At 30.1% G+C, this 20,176-nt stretch overlaps 1 protein-coding gene across 4 annotated transcripts in view; it reads right to left on the bottom strand.

Moving 5' to 3' along the window:
* Window positions 1–20,176, bottom strand: part of LOC108968923 (small conductance calcium-activated potassium channel protein) — a 155,665-nt gene that overhangs the window by 13,411 nt on the left and 122,078 nt on the right. For all 4 annotated transcript variants that reach the window (XM_018933280.1, XM_018933282.1, XM_018933281.1 and 1 more), the window contains 5 exons: window positions 15,292–15,608; window positions 14,607–14,711; window positions 4,761–4,896; window positions 2,190–2,300; window positions 708–835 (listed from right to left, as the gene is read on the bottom strand). In XM_018933280.1, the coding sequence (XP_018788825.1) occupies window positions 708–835; window positions 2,190–2,300; window positions 4,761–4,896; window positions 14,607–14,711; window positions 15,292–15,608 (797 nt within the window). The remainder of the gene's footprint in view (window positions 1–707; window positions 836–2,189; window positions 2,301–4,760; window positions 4,897–14,606; window positions 14,712–15,291; window positions 15,609–20,176) is intronic.

Below are 20,176 nucleotides of genomic sequence, written 5' to 3'. Positions count from 1 at the left end.
AGCAAAGTGATCATATTGGCTTGAGATACGAAATTCTAGAAAATTAACGACTGTTACATAAATTTTATTTTTATTGTTATAATTAACAACAGCTGATCCATATATGTCTTATGGCTTGTGTATTTTTATGTAAACAGGGCTTTACAACCTAGTTACAGGCTAGTAAAACGAGTTTAGATTAACTTTTTTAAATCATGAGCTGATATTTATATGCATATTCAACACCTTCCATGTGGTTGATTAATACAAGTATTAGAAATTCCTAAAGCATACTCTAACGTCCACGTATGCAAATGTGGATATAGCCACTGAATGATTATAGGGGTGCCAAAATGGAATTTACACACATGCATTTATTATTGCGAGAATTGTGAATGTATATGGAAAAACACATTATATTTAAATTAGTATTGAAATAAAAAGGGCTTTAGCCCAAATGTTATAAATAACATGCTTGTAAGCAAACATTATTAGTTCGAAATTTTAGTGGAGGGTCGCTTGAGGTGATTATTGGGTGGGACAAAAAACTTGCAAAGCAAAATTATTAATATTATATTAGTATAAAGTTTGACCAGTGCTCAAATGGCACTGAAGAAATTGAGGAATATTGTCTGTTTGTACAATGTTTAATTTTGAATAACTATTACGACTTTCACAGAGTACATTGCACATAAAAATTGTGAGAGAGGTTTCTCTAGAATACTCACGCGTATATAGCTAGAAGGAACTTTCTTTGGTGGGTTCTTACACGTCCGGGATTAACCCGTTTTACTAGTCTTGTATGTTTGTAAATGAGCCAAGTTTCACGAAGAACATTTGCCGCTGCATTTTTCAGCTAAAATTATGACGCAAGGAAGAAATGGAATAAATTTTAATGAATAATTTTAATATAATATGTTAGAATAACGTGCATTTTATTATATACATACATACATAAATATATAATATGGATATATGAATAGAAGTAAACCAATCTTGTATTGAGAAAATTTTATATCATATATATTTTTGCTAAACTAACTTATGTGGAATTCCGACTTATTAGAGTCTTTTTTTATCTAACTTATTGTTTTATTTCAATCATTTTTAAAATAAATGTTTTGCGCTAATTATATTATAAATTATTAAAATGTTCTCTCCTATTGTAAAAATAATGATTGATTGAATAATATTAGAGATTATACCCACGCCACCAAAATATTGCCGTTAGATGAATATTAAGAGTTTACCTACGCCACCAAAATATTGCCGTTAGATGAATATTAAGAGTTCAAGAGCAGTATATTATATACCTACCACAAATAAATTGTGGTATGAGCCATACATAAGTAAGCTCCCTTGTAACTTGTAAATGTTTACTCTTTAAGATCTGAAGAGAGTACTCTAGATAAAAAAGTATTGCATTTCTAATTCAAAACTCCGTTTCGAAAAATAACTGCTAGCTTAGCAAAGTTGGATTAACTGGATGAGTTACGAACACAAATTGTTTTATAAACGAGTTTTATACGTAAATATATTTATTATCATACACGTAAAAATTGAATTGGTGTTTTGTATAAATCACTCTATGTAGAAGTATAAAACGTGGTCTTAAAATTATTTTCCAGATATTGGGCTATGGAATTAGGCTCGAGCAAATCCATTAAAAAATTGTAAAACAAAATAAATTAATTCATCAACTATGCTGTAAAAATATTTTGATTTAAAAAACGTTAAAGTTAATTTATTAAATGACTAAGTTCCAATCAAATATTAAGTGGAAGCTTTAAGTTATTTCAATAGTGAGGAATTGGTAGTAACTACTTGCGTATAAATTCAAATTCGCATATACGGAAATTGTGAGTATATGATATTTAAGTGGAAACTGTACTCTCAAAATGTAGAATTGGCGGTAAAGTCCACATTCATGTCGTTTATTGTTGAGTTTCTGATTATAATTTGAGGACAACTTTGTATAAAATTATTAATGCACGCATACTTAAATAAATAAGCTTTATAAAGAAAATATAATTTTCAATTAATTTGGACTAATTAAAACGTTAAGAACAGTTAATAATAATACTATCTTATGAAAAATATTATTAATTAAACGAGTTATTTGCATAAATATAATAAAAATGAAAGTTTAAGAAGATAAAAATATGATTTGTATTGTACTTTTAGGAATATCTAAAACTTTTTTCGAATACCCTTTTCGTTAGTTGTGTATCCATCATGAAGTTGTGAACATGTTTTTCAGCCCGGGTGAGCTCCAATTTTCTCGAAACGACCGCGACAAGCAAGGCCGTGCAACCGGCACCCTGTAATTAGATATAAATTGTTATTAAATATGTAAGTATTATGAACATATTCCATTGTCCCAAATGTATATTTGGTATCTGTCTGGTGCTTTAACACATCAGTAGCAGTTGTTTTCGTAGTGTTTCTAAATCTCAACCCGACGTTTCCTAAATACATACTATTTTATTATCTATATTATATAATAAGTTACGGCTCTGTTTTACACTCTGATGTGTTGAAAATATTTTTTGCAGTTCGTCTTATTTAAGCTCTTTAGATTAAGTAAATGATCACTATTAATACTACATATCTGACCATTTATAATAATTATTTATATGTGTTAAATCTGTGTGAAGAACCATCGTAAAATTTGAAAGAACAACGTGCGTGAATATAATTGTAATCAATCTTTATGATGGATATTCATCACTAGTGCGATGCAAAAAAACGCAACGACAAAATCTCGCAACTAATATAATGCTAGTTCTTTGTTGCCAACAACGACATGAAACTGAGCTTCGTAATTTATGAAGGACGCGTGGTGGTTCAGAATAATAACGGATGTTCCAAATTATGAAAACATTGATTTCAAAATTGGTGCTCCGTAATTGAACTTTCCCTAGGTATTATTTGATAATATTATGCATGGTCAGTATAATTTCACATCAATTGAATGCTAAAAAATTCTGTTTATCTATACATATTTCAATCACAACAGTCTAGTCAAAAATATTAGTTTTTTTTTTAATTTTGCGAAGATTTGATACAATAATTTTTATTTTAGCAATAATAATTCAATTTAGTAATTTGAAAGGTAATTAATAAATGTATGTACTACTATGATGAAATTGAAAGGCAAATTTTTAATTTTTTTTTTTCTGTAAGTTGGTAGTACTGTTAGTGACATCTGTGCTAAATTTCACTTCAAAGTATGTATTCGAATTTGAGTTACGTTTCGTTTTCTAAAAGTGAATTCTTCGATTTTTACTATGTCTGAATTTATTGAACAAAGGGTGCCATAAAGCACCCCCTCATACTGAATTCGTTATTCGTGATCATTTCGGCATATTTTCAACTAATATCGTGCCGCAACCGCCGCATTCGCTTGATTTCCCTTTTTGTAACTTCTGGCTATTCACCAAATTCACATGACCACTCCGAGGTCACCGTTCTGACTCAATTGTAGATATAAAAGCTGAATCGAAGAAGGCTCTGAAGGACGATTTTCCCAAATGCTATGATTAATGAAAAATTCGTTGGCATAAGTGTTTTGCAGCGAAAGGGGATTACTTTGAAAGAGTTGAAATGGACAAGATTCACCTTTCAATTTGATCACAGTAGTAAATCTTTTTATTTTAAATCCCATAAAACTTTCTCTAATTTTTTTTTTCAAAGAGAGCTTTGTATATAATAAGTAGACACATATGGATAATTAGGGGCTAAATTTTTGCTACTTATAATAAAATCAAAAGTTTTAATTAATTATTTACTATATATCACCATAAAATTGTTATATGCAGCTTTGAGATTTTTTCACTTTTAAATTTGTAAGTTATGTAGTATTATCTCAATTGAGTGGAATGTTTTTATAAACGACTTTTCTTTAGAGCTAAACAGTCTCTTTATTTTAATTATCATTAAACAGCAAATTGAATTGTGGGAATAAAAAGCAATTATTGCTAAACAAATTTCTTTAGTCCATTAATTCACCCGTTTAAATCGGGCAATTTCAATGTTTTATTCACCTATGCATACACTCTCAGATATCAGATATACAGATATCTAAATTTGAAATATTATGATGTAATGAGCACATATTTCATTATTAATCGTTTTGAAAAAAGTATGACAAAAGTGGTTGAAGCTTAACTTTTGTTATTTGTAACGAAACTTTTCCTTATTATTAGTAATAATTTAATTTAAAAAACATGCAGTACCCCAAATATAAATTAAATTCTTATGTAAATGAATGACTAAAAATGTTCATTTAATAATTTTTTCTGTTTATGTAATGCCAAATACAACACAAACCAATTTAATTAAAATAATATATTTTATGGATTTCATATATATATATGTATATATATATTTTACAATTTACAAAACGGTTTGAATAAACTAAAAAAAAAAAAAAAAATGTATGTAGATGAATCTATTTTAATAATGTAATATAATAGAATTAATTCAACATTCAATTGAAATTCTTATCTTATATCGAATGATATCATTGTAAAAATGTACTTAATTTTCATTTCGTAATTTCGAAGTCTTCCAAATTGGATTGCTTACAATATGAACTTACTAATATTTAGTAGATATGATATTGATATTTTATGATATAGATAATTTTGAAGATATATATATTTTAACTTATTGTTAATTTTTGTAAATTATACAATATACCTTGGTGTATACTTATGGTACATATGTTTTACTTATGTATGTACAGACATGTACGTGTCGCAAGCTGCAGCACTCACCATTATTCCTGTACTGACGGCAATACCACGTCCACAGTACGTATTTGGTACAATATCACCGAAACCGACACTTAAAAATGTTATTGCTATCAGCCACATTGCATTCAAAAGATTTGCATGTTCTTCGTCATGAAACCTGTACGGGTTGTAGATACACACACACATAAAAAGGGTTGTTTCTGTATGCAACAGTGCGAAATGTTCAAGCAAATATGAAAAAATACAATAACTTTTTAAGTTGATGTTTAATGTGAGGCAACTGCTTTCGTACGAGTATGCGTTAATAAAATGGTGTTAAAAGGTTACAAATACACAACGTATATATTTGCACTTATCCACATAAAACACATTATATGCACATATGTATTCATCGAGAGATTTTCACGAATGTATGTACATACATATCTTACTAAATTACCTTAGTGCACATCATAATTTATGCTTTCTATTTGTTGAAATATAAGTAAACGTGGGTGCCTTTTTCACGAATATTAACTTTTAATAAAAATTGTAAATACTTCATCGATATAAATTTTTTTTTTTAAAGGCGCCTCAAATTGCTCCTAATTTAGTCAGTTAATATACGCTTAGTCATTTTATTAATGATTAATTTAAGAACTTGTTTGAAGCGCCTACTTGTAATTATTTATCTGAACTCATTGAGGAAGGTAGCTTTTAAATAGATTTTATAATGTCTATTTAAATTATAAAGAATTGTTACATTTTTTTTTTTTTGTTAAGAATGAATGCAAAAGGTGCGCCAATTCACAATATTCACACACCATAGTCACTTACAATAAATTGACCGAATCAGCTGTTCATATATCATTAGATTCTGAAATGAGTGCTCGCGTGCCCTTGCATATTTCCGTATAGGATTTTTGCATTTTTTGTCATCGTGCAATCTTGCAAGAGCAAGAGAGTCCCCTAATATTTTAACACACATAAGTTTAAAAGTGTCTGGTGTATTATTATACCTGGAGGAACACAGGACGTTAACTGTCTATATATTAAAAATAGAATATATATTTTTTATATTGTTTTTTTTGTTTGACTATATAGATCTGATTGAAACTTTTATATTTGCAAACCTATATATTTTTTTTGGTAAAAATGCATAATTAATGATTCCCTTTATTTCAAATGTAAATCAAAGCTACATGATTAGTAATAGCATTTTGAAAATTTAATTATGGAAAAAAAATACAAAATTTACCATGCACTCAGTCATCGAAATGTGCGATAAAGGTTGGAAAGCTGATTGTAGCAAATGCAAAACCTCGTTGACAAAAAATTAAATATTGGCATTAAAATTTTCAAAATTGTTGATTTAATCAGAATATGATTTGATAATTACTTAATATTTTTTATATACACATACATAGAAGTCATGAAATGTGATTGAAAAGAATTAAGCAGAATGAATGGCATAAGGGAGAGTAAGAAAAGTGATGAAAATTGCAAAGTATAAAGCAGAGCTCTCTTTATTGATTTCAGAGGTTATGTCCACTTGTGAATGTGAATCGAAAGTACATACAATTATTTGAGAATACTTTGGAGATTTAGTAATATTTGTAAGACATTTTTCGCTTAATGTAATTGATCGGCGCCCGATATTGATATATGTATATATCGAAGGAAAATTTTTTTAAACCACTTTTTTCACAAAAACCGACGTTTTTTTAAGCCGCCGTTTTCTACAAAATCAATATTTTGGCTAGTCTTGCAATCATTACTTGTATTCATCTATAATAATATTAAATCTCTTTCGGTTTTTGGATAAAATGTTTTAATGGATTTCATATAATTTTAAGCAGTGACTCCTTCTTCACCATCAAATACTCGTTTTAATCTACATTTCTTTTCTTATTTATTAAATAAAATGCCTCATCCATAAAAAAAATCTCAAAATACGCTTTTATTTTACTAGCGAGTGGATATAATAATTTCACTAAATTTTTTTAAAAATTCCAATTCCGACTTTTGGATTTTCTCTTTTAAATTTTATAATTAGCATAAATTAAAATAGCTTTCGATACTTTCAAATAATATTATATTATTTCCGTTAAATTTTAGCGTGAATTTGAATAAGTATCCGAACGAAAGGATGCGTATATGAAATATCATTCTTAAACGACAACCCTCAAAAAGCCTTTAGTCAGATAATAACTACTATTCAAGTATCTTTACTTATATACATATGTATGAAGGTTCAGGGAAATCACATACAAATTATCAAAAAGTTCTTAAAATACAGTTAATTGTAAATACATACACTAATACAAACGTTTATTATGTACATACATACTTAGATATGTATATGTACGTACACGTTACATATATACTATGTATTTATAGACGTTAAACAACCAACCAACTGCTGATCCGTTACCTCGGCTTATACTGCATTACCAATTTGCATACATACTATTTACATATTAATAATATCAATTAAGGCTGTTTACATGTATGTATACCCTACGTTTAGGTTGAGATTTATCGTATTATCGTTCAATGATGGTACTACCGTGGTTTGAAAAAAATTGTCTCTGTAGGGTTTCAGGTCTTATTGTGCACATGTGGGAATTTTTACGTTTTGTTACGTTTGCCAAAATACTTACCACCATGCCACATGTAAGCGTTATACCGCGTCCACAATAGGTGTTTGGTACAATATCACCATATCCCACGCATAGAAACGTGATGGCTGTTAGCCACATGGAGTTTAGCAAATTTGCGTGCTCCTCGTCGTGGAATCTTTCGTGATACGAACGCACAGTAGATTGGTTGCATAGTATTTGCAGTAGCAGTAGTAGTAAAGTAGTGGTGGTAGTGGTTGGTAGGTGAAAAGTGGTACAAACAAATAAACAGGTTTGTGAAAATGTGAAGATATTTCGTTTCCTTTTCATGAAAATCAATTCTGTTAAACTTTTTACAAAAATGGTGGACTAATGCTTCAACAAATTAAATACAACAAAAAAGTTTATTTAAATATACAATTAAAAGCAAGTATGTGATTTTAATTGTTCAATTAAATTTTAAAATGAAATGTATGTGGTATTCATATAAATTGGCTTACATATGTATGTAAATGTTTACATCCAAGATATTTACATATTGCAGGTAAAATATCTACTAAATCATTCAATACGCCAAAATTTGTTTGAATAGTATGCTAAAATTAAAATGTTGTTGTGCTTGTTGTACCGCAAGTTTGTCTGAATTTAATTGTGTATTAAGTAAATATAGGAATAATCTATAGCGTCAATGATTAGCTCAATACTTTAATTTTATGTACGGATATAAATTTTTTGAAATGAGAAAGATTTTGCTATGATATGTATGTGATYTTGTGTGTATGTATGTATGTATCACATCATTGTTAATAATTGCTCTTATATATCATATATATGTATAAACGTATATACGTATTAAAATATACCAAATAATGTTTTCCATCTATACCAATGCGTGTGTCATCGCGAAATGTAAATGTGTATGAATTTCAATGTTTACTAAATGTATGTATTTAATCTTGTGTCTGAAAAATTACCATGCTTAATTTTAGTAATTCAAAAACATACATATTAATGCAATAATAAATCGAAAAAGACACACTAAACGGAAACCAAGCAATTATTTTTTCACGACACACTTCTAAAAATTTAGCGTAGCACAATTTAAATAACATGTTACGATATTTACATCGACAAAAGTTTAAAAGTCGTTAACTTGCTCTATAAGTATAAGCGACAATCTAGGATTAATAAAACAAAAATTTAAATAAAAAAAAACGTTTTTAAATTTTKTTATTAATTTTATATCAAACACATCTGTAAGGTTAAGATGAACGCAATGGTTTTTGAAAGGTTCGGTTAATTTCCAAGTATATGGTACTTACTCTTAATAAAGCGGTTACTTGATACCAAGGCATTCAACTTATGAATACTAAATTAGTAATTGTATCTTTTCTTTCAAGCTTAGCGAGACTTTACAATTTTGTTCAATTTACCTGGCGATAAAGTTGATCTTCTATTATAATTAGTTTATCCTAATTATATTATTCACCGTTCGCTATTGTAAGAACCATTTTTTTAGAACATTTTCATTCATCGCCTCTTCCATGACGCGTTTTTATACTAGCTTGGCTATCCCAAACTTAATTTTTGACAAAAATAATCCAGACGGTCCTTTAGAATATAACACCTCTCTTGTGTACGGATTTAAATTAAAAGTATGCTTTTTAACGCTTATAGAATGAATTATAGTAACACGTCTAGAAACCATAGATTAATTAATTATTTTTATACACATATAACCAGAGAATGTAAAATATAATTCATCCAGGTTTTAACAAACAAATAAAGCGTATGTTGCAAATTCAATAGTAATGTTGCGATTGAAAGGTCAATTCTTCATCAAAATAGTCATTTCGTTCGTGTTAGATCATGTAGAATAAGTAAATTGAGTAAATAATTTTAATTTATCAGAAACTGTTAGTATATATTGAATGTATACGCGACAATATATCATTTAGTTCAATACTATACTTTCATATGTTTTACTTATATTTACTGATAAGTTGGTTGGTTGGTTGTTTATTCAGAGACGAAGCCACCGAACTTAATGAAGAACCATGGCTGATTCCCATAAAACTTGTCTCGCTTTGCTTGACTTATTTAACAACAAAGCGAAGAAAACATATGTCAGAATGAACGCTTTGTTTTTTGTATTTATCTCTAAAAATGGCGACTGCAAAAAATATGGATATATTATATTTAACAAAAGCAACATTGAATATTTCGGTCAAAGCAAAAGTCTGACGCAAAGCGAAGCTAAAGTTATATGTGAATTAGCCATAATTAGCATGTACTACAACTTCGATATTTCTCTTCATTCCACTTGTGTTCAAAATATTTTAAATATAATAAACAAATTAAATAGCAAAATATAGAAATATAGATTTGCATACATACATACCTACCTATTGGGTGTTTTCATGAAAACAGTGTTGGAAGAAAATCATCATTTTAAGTAGCAGAAAATCTTACATTAATAAAGTCTTATACTATACTAGCTTTCCCCGGCTTCGCTCGCATTGAATCCCTTGAATGAATATCAAAGATTATTAATAATATCAAATAACTGAATACCATACATAATATGTACACGTATTTTCATCAATGCTTTTGATGCATTTTTGTTTTATTAGATTTCAAAATTTTTCGACAAACAATCATATCTGGCGACACCTATTTGTTTAGATTTTGAAATCTATTTTACAAACAGAAACTGAATTCCAAATTTCTTGAATGGAAATTTATTTCATTATAGTAGGTGATTTTGCTGAAGAAGGACCTTCTGCAGGATAAAGGAATAACTGAGTTATTTTCACGTCTTTCGGTGCTGTGGTCCGGACGTTCTACGGGTACATAATGAAATAGTGTTAAGAGCGAAGTTTTTCAAATTTGAATGAATCTACTAATGCTGGTAATTAGTTAATAGTGAGATAAGGAGTGATTGTTTTATGAAAAATGTTATTGAAACCATTTCGACATTGTCCGCAAAATTAATATAAAAAAGAGTGTATGAAAAAATATTTATTTGTAGATAATTTTCATTAACTTATAAAGACATTTGAGAGAGAGATGACCAAATAGATAGACGGGCTCGAAGCATTAGTTGGAAATTGTTCTCAAACTTTCATTATACCCTGAACAGGGTATATTAAGTTTGTCACGAAATTTGTAAAACCCAGAAGGAAGGGTCGGATACCCAATAAAGTATATACATATATCAATGATCAGTATGTCGAGCTGAGTCGATTTAGCCATGTCCGTCTGTCTGTATATATACGAACTAGTCCCTCAGTTTTTAAGATATCGTTTTGAAATTTTGCAAACGTCATTTTATCTTYAAGAAGCTGCTCATTTGTCGGAACTGCCGATATCGGACCAYTATAACATATAGCTGCCATACAAACTGAACGATCGGAATCGAGTTCTTGTATGGAAAACTTTCACATTTGACAAGATATATTCACGAAATTTGGTATAGATAATTTCCTGAGCCAGCAATGTAATATCCGAAGAAATTGTTCAGATCGGATTACTATAGCATATAGCTGCCATACAAACTGAACGATCGGAATCGAGTTCTTGTATGGAAAACTTTCACATTTGACAAGATATATTCACGAAATTTGGTATAGATAATTTCCTGAGCCAGCAATGTAATATCCGAAGAAATTGTTCAGATCGGATTACAATAGCATATAGCTGCCATACAAACTGAACGATCGGAATCGAGTTCTTGTATGGAAAACTTTCACATTTGACAAGATATATTCACGAAATTTGGTATAGATAATTTCCTGAGCCAGCAATGTAATCTCCGAAGAAATTGTTTAGATCGGTTAACTATAGCATATAGATGCCATACAAACTGAACAATCGGAATCAAGTTCAGGTATGAAAACTTTCACATTTGACGTGGTATCTTCACGAAATTTGACATGGATTACGGCTTAAGGTAATAATATAATCTCAGAAAAAAATTTTCAGATCGGATTACAATAGCATATAGCTTCCATATAAACTGAACACATTACTAACAAAAATACACCTATGAAGGGTATTTAGCTTCGGTGCAACTGAACGGTTTTTCTTTTTTTATTATCGATTGCAGTCATGCCGATTTCAATACCAAACCTCTTTTCATAACCGAAAGTTAATCGAGTTTTAACATTTTCCTCATGGTTATGTGCCTTCATTATAATTATTTAGTACTTACAGTACATGTGTGTTAGATGATGCCGTCTAAACTCTATTCAATATGTATAGTATGCCATTGTAATCCATATAGTAATATATTAACAGTACTGTGCAACAATTGGGTAAGTTGAACCTTTTGAGCGTTATGTTTTCCATATTTTTATTAGGATTAGTAGATTTTTTTCGAGTGTCAATAATTGAGCGAACGTTTCCAATTCATTAGTTAAAGGTTCCCGATATCATTTGCTACAATCATGAGACCTAATACATACCTATTTTTGATCCCAGAAATGTTAGCTTCTCATGAGTTTTAGTTTATTTTCTGTGTAAAATAGTCGGAGCACATAGTATATAAATGTCTGCACATACATATACACGCACTTAGATAATATAGTTTATTATGTATTAATACAAATAATTAATATTTTATCATTAACAGAAATCAGATGCAATTATTAGCATACTCGTACGATTAGACGATAGTGTAGATTCAATGAGAACATCATAAACACAAGCAAAGCAGAGTACTGTCACAAATACTTTTAAAACGTACATACATACATACATTAAATATACACAGGTATTTATTTAAGATATGCTGTTATTTTGAAAAAATAACGAAAAGCTAGTGTAATGTGTGAAAGTAGTTTATATTCGCTTAAAACGAATTTATATTAATTTATACTATTGTAAATGTAGTATGTAAAGCCAACGTCACTAAGATCAAAATTATAACATGTCTCTGAACTACTTTTGTTTGTATTTGTATATGTATATACGCATATGTACACTTACAAAATTATGTGATATAGAATTTCCAAAGCTGACGATTGCTATCCAGAAAAATACTGCTTAAAAACTATTTGTGTTTTTTAATCTGTTGCTTAATAATGTTTAGATAAAACTTTACGATAAATGTGCATGTCGAATCGTAATGCTAAATCTAATATATGTAAGTATTTCTGTGTATTTATTTATTTTGAGAAATTACATAAAAAGCATTTATACAGTTTTCATTTATTCTGTAAAGCGGTTGCCTTTGGAATTAAATGTCAAAGCTCTGCCAGAATTTCCAAGATGGAAATTTTCTTCTTTGACTATTGTTGAAAGCTGGTAACTAAGGCCGAATTAAGGGCAGGGCTGGCGGATCCTTGTTACCTGTATTCAGAATAATATTCAAAAATTTACAAGTATAAACAAGAGAAGAGAGAATTATAGCGTTTTTCCACAGTAAATAGCAATATTTATTTTGATAGTAATTTCGGGAAACGATATGAAAAGTTCATGCTACATATTATTTGTTTGAAGTTATGTGCATCAATCAAGGTTAAACATTAATCCACAAATTACATAAAATATCGCAGCTGATGAATAAGAGCTCATATTTTACTGTTATTTTTTTAAGCTGTCTGTACCTCAAGGGTTAAAAATTAATCTATCGATCGCACAAAATATTGGATATTGACTTGAAGTATTAAGTAGGGTTGTCAGTTTCATCAAAATTTACTTTCTACCACTTGGTTCTCATGCGTGCAGAAGCTTTTCTTCCAATTATTGATGAATTGATTAGTAACCTTGAAAAAAAGTGTTGCTTGCGAGTTGGTTGAAAACAATTTAGAAGCCTTCTTAGGGAATTAGCTCATTCAACTCAAAAATTTGTAGAAATTGGTAGATACAAGACGGGATTGACTTTGCGAAATTGTCATTAGAATTTATGCTCCACAAATAGTAAGAGTATTTCTTATTCAATATTTTTTCACATGGGTACACTAATTAGGTAACTTGAAATGTCATCATCAGTTCTAAAATTATACAATAATTAGCGGTTGTCTCTCCGCAGGCCTTTTTAATCCTCGATGTAATTTCACATCACAAGAGACTTTTTTAAATTCATCAGGCATTTGAGGCGGCTGATAACTTGTCACACATGTACACATCTGTATGAATTTTTAACTTTATATAATACTATGTATAGTAGACAGGTTTTTTATGTAAATATATTTTATTAACACATATACTACTATGAATAAAAAATAATAAGACTTTGTTCATAGTTTTAAAATTCTTAATTTATTCTTCGAAATTTATGAGGTAACCCTCAAAGTAATCCACCTTAGTCCCAATACACTTGTGAAAATCGTCGAAACAGGTGTTAAAGTCAATTTCCACCAGAAGTCACACGGAGCTATATCAGCTGAATACGGTGGTTGCGGCACGATATTAGTTGAAAATTTTCAGAAAAACTCACGAAGAATCAATGCAGTAAGCGACGGTGTATATCGTGTTGTAAAAACCAAGAGTTCTTGGCCCATAATTCCTAGCTTCGCGCAAACTACATGCTGCTTTCACTTTTCTTAGGCCCAATTGACGTGTTGTCCTGGATTGGTTCGTCATCAACGCGTTTTCAACCTTCCTTGAAAAATTCTTCTTGGTCTTTTCCAACATTATGTAAGTACTTTAGAAAGAGAAGCATATACTAAAGACTAATGAATATTTTGATGCAGTACTAAGCGCAGATGTCACTGACAGTCATACCAACCTAAAAAAAATAATATTTCGACGAATGGATTTTTGCGTGAAATTTTAATTAAAGAGTCTTACTATTTTTTGCTCACAGTAGTATAAATATGTATATGCGCGAGTACATTCACGCACCTACCATTAAATTTTCATCCTTATCATACTATACATAGGCACCTATTTTGCTAGTGTCGAATTGCAATTCCTTTGTTAATAGAAAGTGAGACAAAAAAATTAATTTATAACTACGTACATATATGGTATTATAAAATAAATTTGAGCAATTCATGACCTGTTTATATAACATATGTAGTGATTTCACCAAGTGTACATATATACATACATGTACAAAAACTTAACATTTATTTTAAAAGATTTCTTCTAAGTTTTGTTGAAATAATAAATGAATAAGAATAAAAACCATAAATTGCCTTTAGTCTGAGTGTGTGTATTAATGTGTATGCAAAGTACAAAGTTTTTCATAAAAGCAAATAAATTGAAACTAGGAAATACGCATGATAATACGAATGTTAAGGTAGTTGGAATCCGTTACCTTTCACACTGCCGCAAAGTCCACGAAGCAATAATCCATAGGGATACCATGAAAACTAGTAGCACCGTTCCTGGACATATTGTCATTAAAGTCTTTAAAACAAATCTGAAATTGAACACACATTTAAATTATTTTAATCAAAGTAATTTTATTTTTAGAATATGTAATCCTATAATTAAATAAATACGGATATACTTGTATGTAATTATTTATACATATTCAAAGGCAAAATGTGTTCTAAACCTTTATTTGATCACATGATCCAGAAATTATGGCTTGGTTGCAAATATGTATGTATGTATATGAAAATATTTAGCTTCCATACGTATTTTAAAACTTTTGTAGTATTGACTGATATTAACATCCAAAAATTAACAGATTCTGACAAGATTAGCGACTTCTGGGAGAATCACCTGGCTTCAATGCAACATTATTGAAGCTGATTTGAAATTCATTTATCCCAAAGCATGATATAAATGATATAATAGAAACATAATATAATAGCAAATTTGGTTCATGAAATGAAACACGATATTGAGCTTTAGGAAAATTCTTACTTCGGAAATTCATGAAATTTATAAGGAAACAAAGGCCTCATTCAACGAGTTGAAAGTAGTATACTCGTATACTGACAACATTGAGAAGGAAATGTATGAAATAATTAAAAATTTAGTATAACTCTTACCTTGTATTAAAGTTAATTCTGTTGAGGGCTCCTATGCTTCGTGACGATGCGTCCGTAAATAATTTCGAATGAAGAAGCATAACCCGACATATTAAATATAGCCGAAGGAACATGGGTAATGATAACGCCACATCATATGGTACCGTTTCGGTGCCCATAGTTTTATTTTTATTTGCCAATTTTGTGGTCCATTGGAAATAATATTCGCCAGGAATTGGATGAATTGCACATATAAAAAGTTCTAAACTTATCTGACTAATTCGTTGCCATGTCATTGCGATCCGCCAATCGTCTGCACAATTGTCTATCATGAACAACTGTTAATTTGTCAATGTACCGTTATCCATTTAGAGTTGAGTAGAGAGATTTAAATGTAAGAAAAAGAAATAAAAACCATAATTTTACCAATAATTCATTAATTGGAACTATGAAAATTTATTATTTTTAGTGTGACAAACGAAATAACTAACGGACAAACTAACGACTTGGAAGTCACTTTACATACATTCACTACAAAATATAATATTTCCAAATCATTAAAAACATAAAACATTTATTTCGCTCAGCTAAAGGCATCTACATCCATATCTGTGTTCAAAAGGCATATGTAAAATGGGAAATGCGATTTGTAGTTATACATTATTAGAATAGATAAGTTTTCATGTGGAGATGTTGATATTAACTATTATATTAAGTATTGTACCTCTGTATAATATTCTTAATTATGTACATATGTATTTGTGTATGTGCAAATAAGGTAATAATAAAAAAGTTTTTAAACTATAAGCTGAATTCTGGTAAAATTTTTGTCTGGCAAAACATATGTTATATTAATTACAGCCACAACAACAACAAAATGAACGAGGTTTGGACGTATTTTCAGATAATATTGTAAGATGGACATATTTCTTTCAGGTACTGCACAACGACTTATCATAGATAATTCTGGTATGGATAAGTGCCTACTGCCAACTTTACTACCGTAAATCTGCAAGGTTTGAAAGCGATGCCTTGCTCTTCTCTTTATTTGAACTCTACAAAATAAATACGAAAAAAGCACTGAATATTTTCATGTCATTTGAAGTGGAATTTTTTAAAACGGTAAAAATGGCGTTATTTAATTTTAATTTATTTGTTTGGTTTAAATGTATTGGGATAATGATGTCATTCAAGTTTAGTATTAAAAGTATTAACGGATACAAAGCATCTCATGACAGTTTTATATTAAGTAAATGTTTGAAGAAGGGGTACACAAGAGTGGCGGCCTATCATGGTCTGTGTCGATGATAAGCGACTGTAAAATTAAGAAAGGAGAAAAATACAAGAAAATGAGTCTAATATTTAAAATACAAATTTAACAGTAGATAAAAACTGAGCTATCACAATATAAAATACATATTATTCCTTCTGTCCTAATTTCCAAATTGTTTCACACATGTTCGTACTCAACTTTAGCTTGTTTTGGATCCTTAGTGCATAATAAATGACAGTAAGTATGCAGCTAACATAGGGTGAGTTACTTATAGACTTTTTATATAATAGTTGTAGCTATGAAATAAAAAAGACTACGCTACAGCTAAGCGTAAATCGGTGTAAATGCAAAGCCAACCATAAGAAATAAGCAAGTCACACTCTTCATGAAGCGTTTAAAGAAGCTTTGTAAAAAATATTGTAGAAAATGTTATGCCATCGTTATGCACCTTAATTTATAAAATAAGCGATACATTTACATCTTTTCATTACATACATAAGTACATGTGAGTTGTCCCACGTAATCATATAAATATGTACACACATACAAACAAGTGAATATTTGGCAATCCTCATTCAAAGATATGAGCCTGACATAATTAGATAAACTTACATACTCGTATAGCTAAAAGAAGCAAGTCAATTTTATCAATCTAAGAGATTTGTATCTAAATAAATCCGTTGGATATTAAATCTATATATTGAACTTGGAAGGATTTCATATTTCCTTAAGTTATAATAAGTTTCCGTAATTTTCGAAATATGTACATCGTTACTTACAGCAACTTTAAAATTCATTAATACATCTTAATATCGGGCTTCTAAAATTTAGTACAATGAATTATCAAAAAATAATTTGATAGAGGTTATGTCCTTATCCTAAATACAAGGCAAATCTTTTCGAAAGGCATATATTACATATGTAAGTATGGAAAGACTTTTAAATACTACTATAGGTATTTGTGCCGATATGCGGCAAAGAGGCATCTCATACGACCTAGCCAAATACTAGTTGTTTGCATGAAGTAGAAATACATACATAGAGAGATGACATGTTGGGGTGTAACTTAGTTGGTCATTTCATTTCATGGCCGGGATATATCCAAATAAGTTTGTATGTATGTGTGTGTACTCACAGTCTTGTATACTTATAATTACTGGAATTAGATACTTGTACTTGTATATGCATCGTAGGGACTATAACATATTATATAAAGCTCCAACTAAACTACCATCAAGAACTTACTCACAAATATTACAAAACTTTTATATTTACTTACTGAATTCTGCAAAGTATAATAAAAGGTCAGTATTAGATATTTGTAAAGGATTCACATTAATATTATGTAGGGTTTCTAGAAATTATACTATGGAAACGCAAATATGAACTGTCAAATGGTTTACTAAATGAATTTTTAACATATACATTAAATGAAAAATATAAATCATTTAGACGCATAGTGTGACCGCACATATTTCTACGTTCTCTTACATACCGATAATAATTTTTCAATCTTAGGCTTTATCTACATATGTGGGTATAAGAAATCTTGAAAAAAAAATTATATTTGATGGGTGTTTGTACCATTGGAATTACATAACACTGCGAAATCTCTGAAAGCTGGATTTTTATGATTATTTAAATGATAAAAATCTTATACATACATTTCTTCTKATTCTTATATTTAAAAATGATTGGCAAAATGTGTTACTAAGAGCATAACTCAACAACGGCTGGACCAATTTGACCAATTGTTTTTTCTAAATGCTCGTTGAGGTTCAAGGTTGGTTTTTACGGCAAAAAAAAATCGAATAATTGCCGGAAAACCCCTAAAAACAGGTCTTTTCTTTTTCCCATACAAACGAATTGTTTGTTAGTAACGCCAAGAGAACGAATGCATCAATGTTATCAATTACAGATTGAAATTTGTTACGCTGCTATGAAGAGTTCGCGCTAATATCGGTCGGCGTTCTTTTTGCTATCAACATATTTTGGCAGCCCAAAGCACGATGTCACAGCACGACTTTTCAAACAACAGTTACGATGTTTGATGGACTTTATCTCGAAGCAGCGTATATGTGGTACTGTTAGATGCTAGATGTAATCTGTTGAGTGGCAAAAGAGAGGTTTGTCGTACATATTCTTCTTTGGATGGTGGATGGTGGTTACACCAGATCAAATTGATGAACTCATTTCTGCGGAAATTCCTGATGCAGAGAAAGATCCAGTACTGTACGATGTGATGAAAACCAATATTGTTCATGGACCTTGCGGACTCCACAATCCCAAAATCTCACAATTCTTTCTATCTTCGGTTGCTATTGATTAGTGTACGCGGTTCAACTTCACTTGTGTGTGAAAGTTTTGGAGTAGTAAGCCAGCAATTATAATTGCTGAAACATGTTAATCACTGGAATGCAAATGAAGTTGGCGCACTTTTCGCGATAATCATAATCATCGATATATCATCGTTCAAATCCGCGTTAATTATGGGATACGAACAAAAATGACATTGCTGACGACGTTTTACATCGTCTTCGCTAAAAATTGGATGTGGGTGAATTCCGGTTGATATCAATTCCATCCGCCGTTTATCAATTCACGAAAGATGAATTCATCACGAATGTTCGAACATTGGCCAAATTATCGTAACTACGATTCCGATGTGGTTGGCTTAAACTGGAAGATTCAAAGTCGAATTCCCGGAGACTTGCGCTCATACCAATGGATCGATCGTCTTGACAATGAAGACGACGCCGTTAATTCACGTGGAATTTCTAAATTCTTTGGAGAGGCTTTGCAATTTCAGTTCAAACGTATTCCGTTTCCAGTGAAAATTGCATGGCACAAGGATAGTCGCATATTGTGTGACATAAATTTGGAAATGCTATGTTTTTCACACGGCCTGATATACGTGGCGTGCTCACGAGTTGGAAAACCTTCTTTTCTGTACACCGGAACATAAACCAAAAAATGTTGTTTGTATATCTATAATATATGTCAGTTCTCATAATACATTGGGGACAAACACGAAAACGTGAAACTATATTTTCCATTATTCCAGTACAATACTCTTTTAGTTTAGGTGTAAATGGGAGCAAGGCACAGATATACTCATCATAAAAATGATAGCTTCAATTAGTAATGCTTTAGTACAACGGTCTTCTACGGACGAGTATATTCAACCGAAAAACTGCACTGTAAATAATTTTTGCAGCGCGTATTTGACAAACCTTTTTTCTTCTAATAATTTCGTACTCTGATGAATCTTGTCATCAAATAATAAATTTGGCCAGTTAAGATCAATAATATTATGAAATTAACTGAAATTAACTAAATGTATTAACTAAAATGTATTTTGACAGTCTATTCATCTTGGTTCAAGAGTCTGGTACACAAAATGGGACAGTCTTATAAAATTACTACATGCTGGTATTAATAAACCAAGAGCTTTCGGTTTTACTCACATTAGCAGTACTACTTTGCTTCAAGCTTTCTAAATGTATTGATCAAACGCAAAAAAAAAGTAAAAATAACAAGTAAGGAAGGGCTAAGTTCGGGTGTCACCGAACATTTTATACTCTCGCATGATAAAGTGATAATCGAGATTTCAGGCGTGGTTGTGAACCGATT

The sequence above is a fragment of the Bactrocera latifrons genome, unplaced genomic scaffold, assembly GCF_001853355.1.
Source record: "Bactrocera latifrons isolate USDA-ARS-PBARC rearing strain unplaced genomic scaffold, ASM185335v1 scaffold_233, whole genome shotgun sequence".
Classification (NCBI taxonomy): Eukaryota; Metazoa; Arthropoda; class Insecta; order Diptera; family Tephritidae; genus Bactrocera; species Bactrocera latifrons.
The sequence above is the reverse complement of the archived record's forward strand: the minus strand, read 5'-3'. Positions and strand labels throughout refer to the sequence as shown.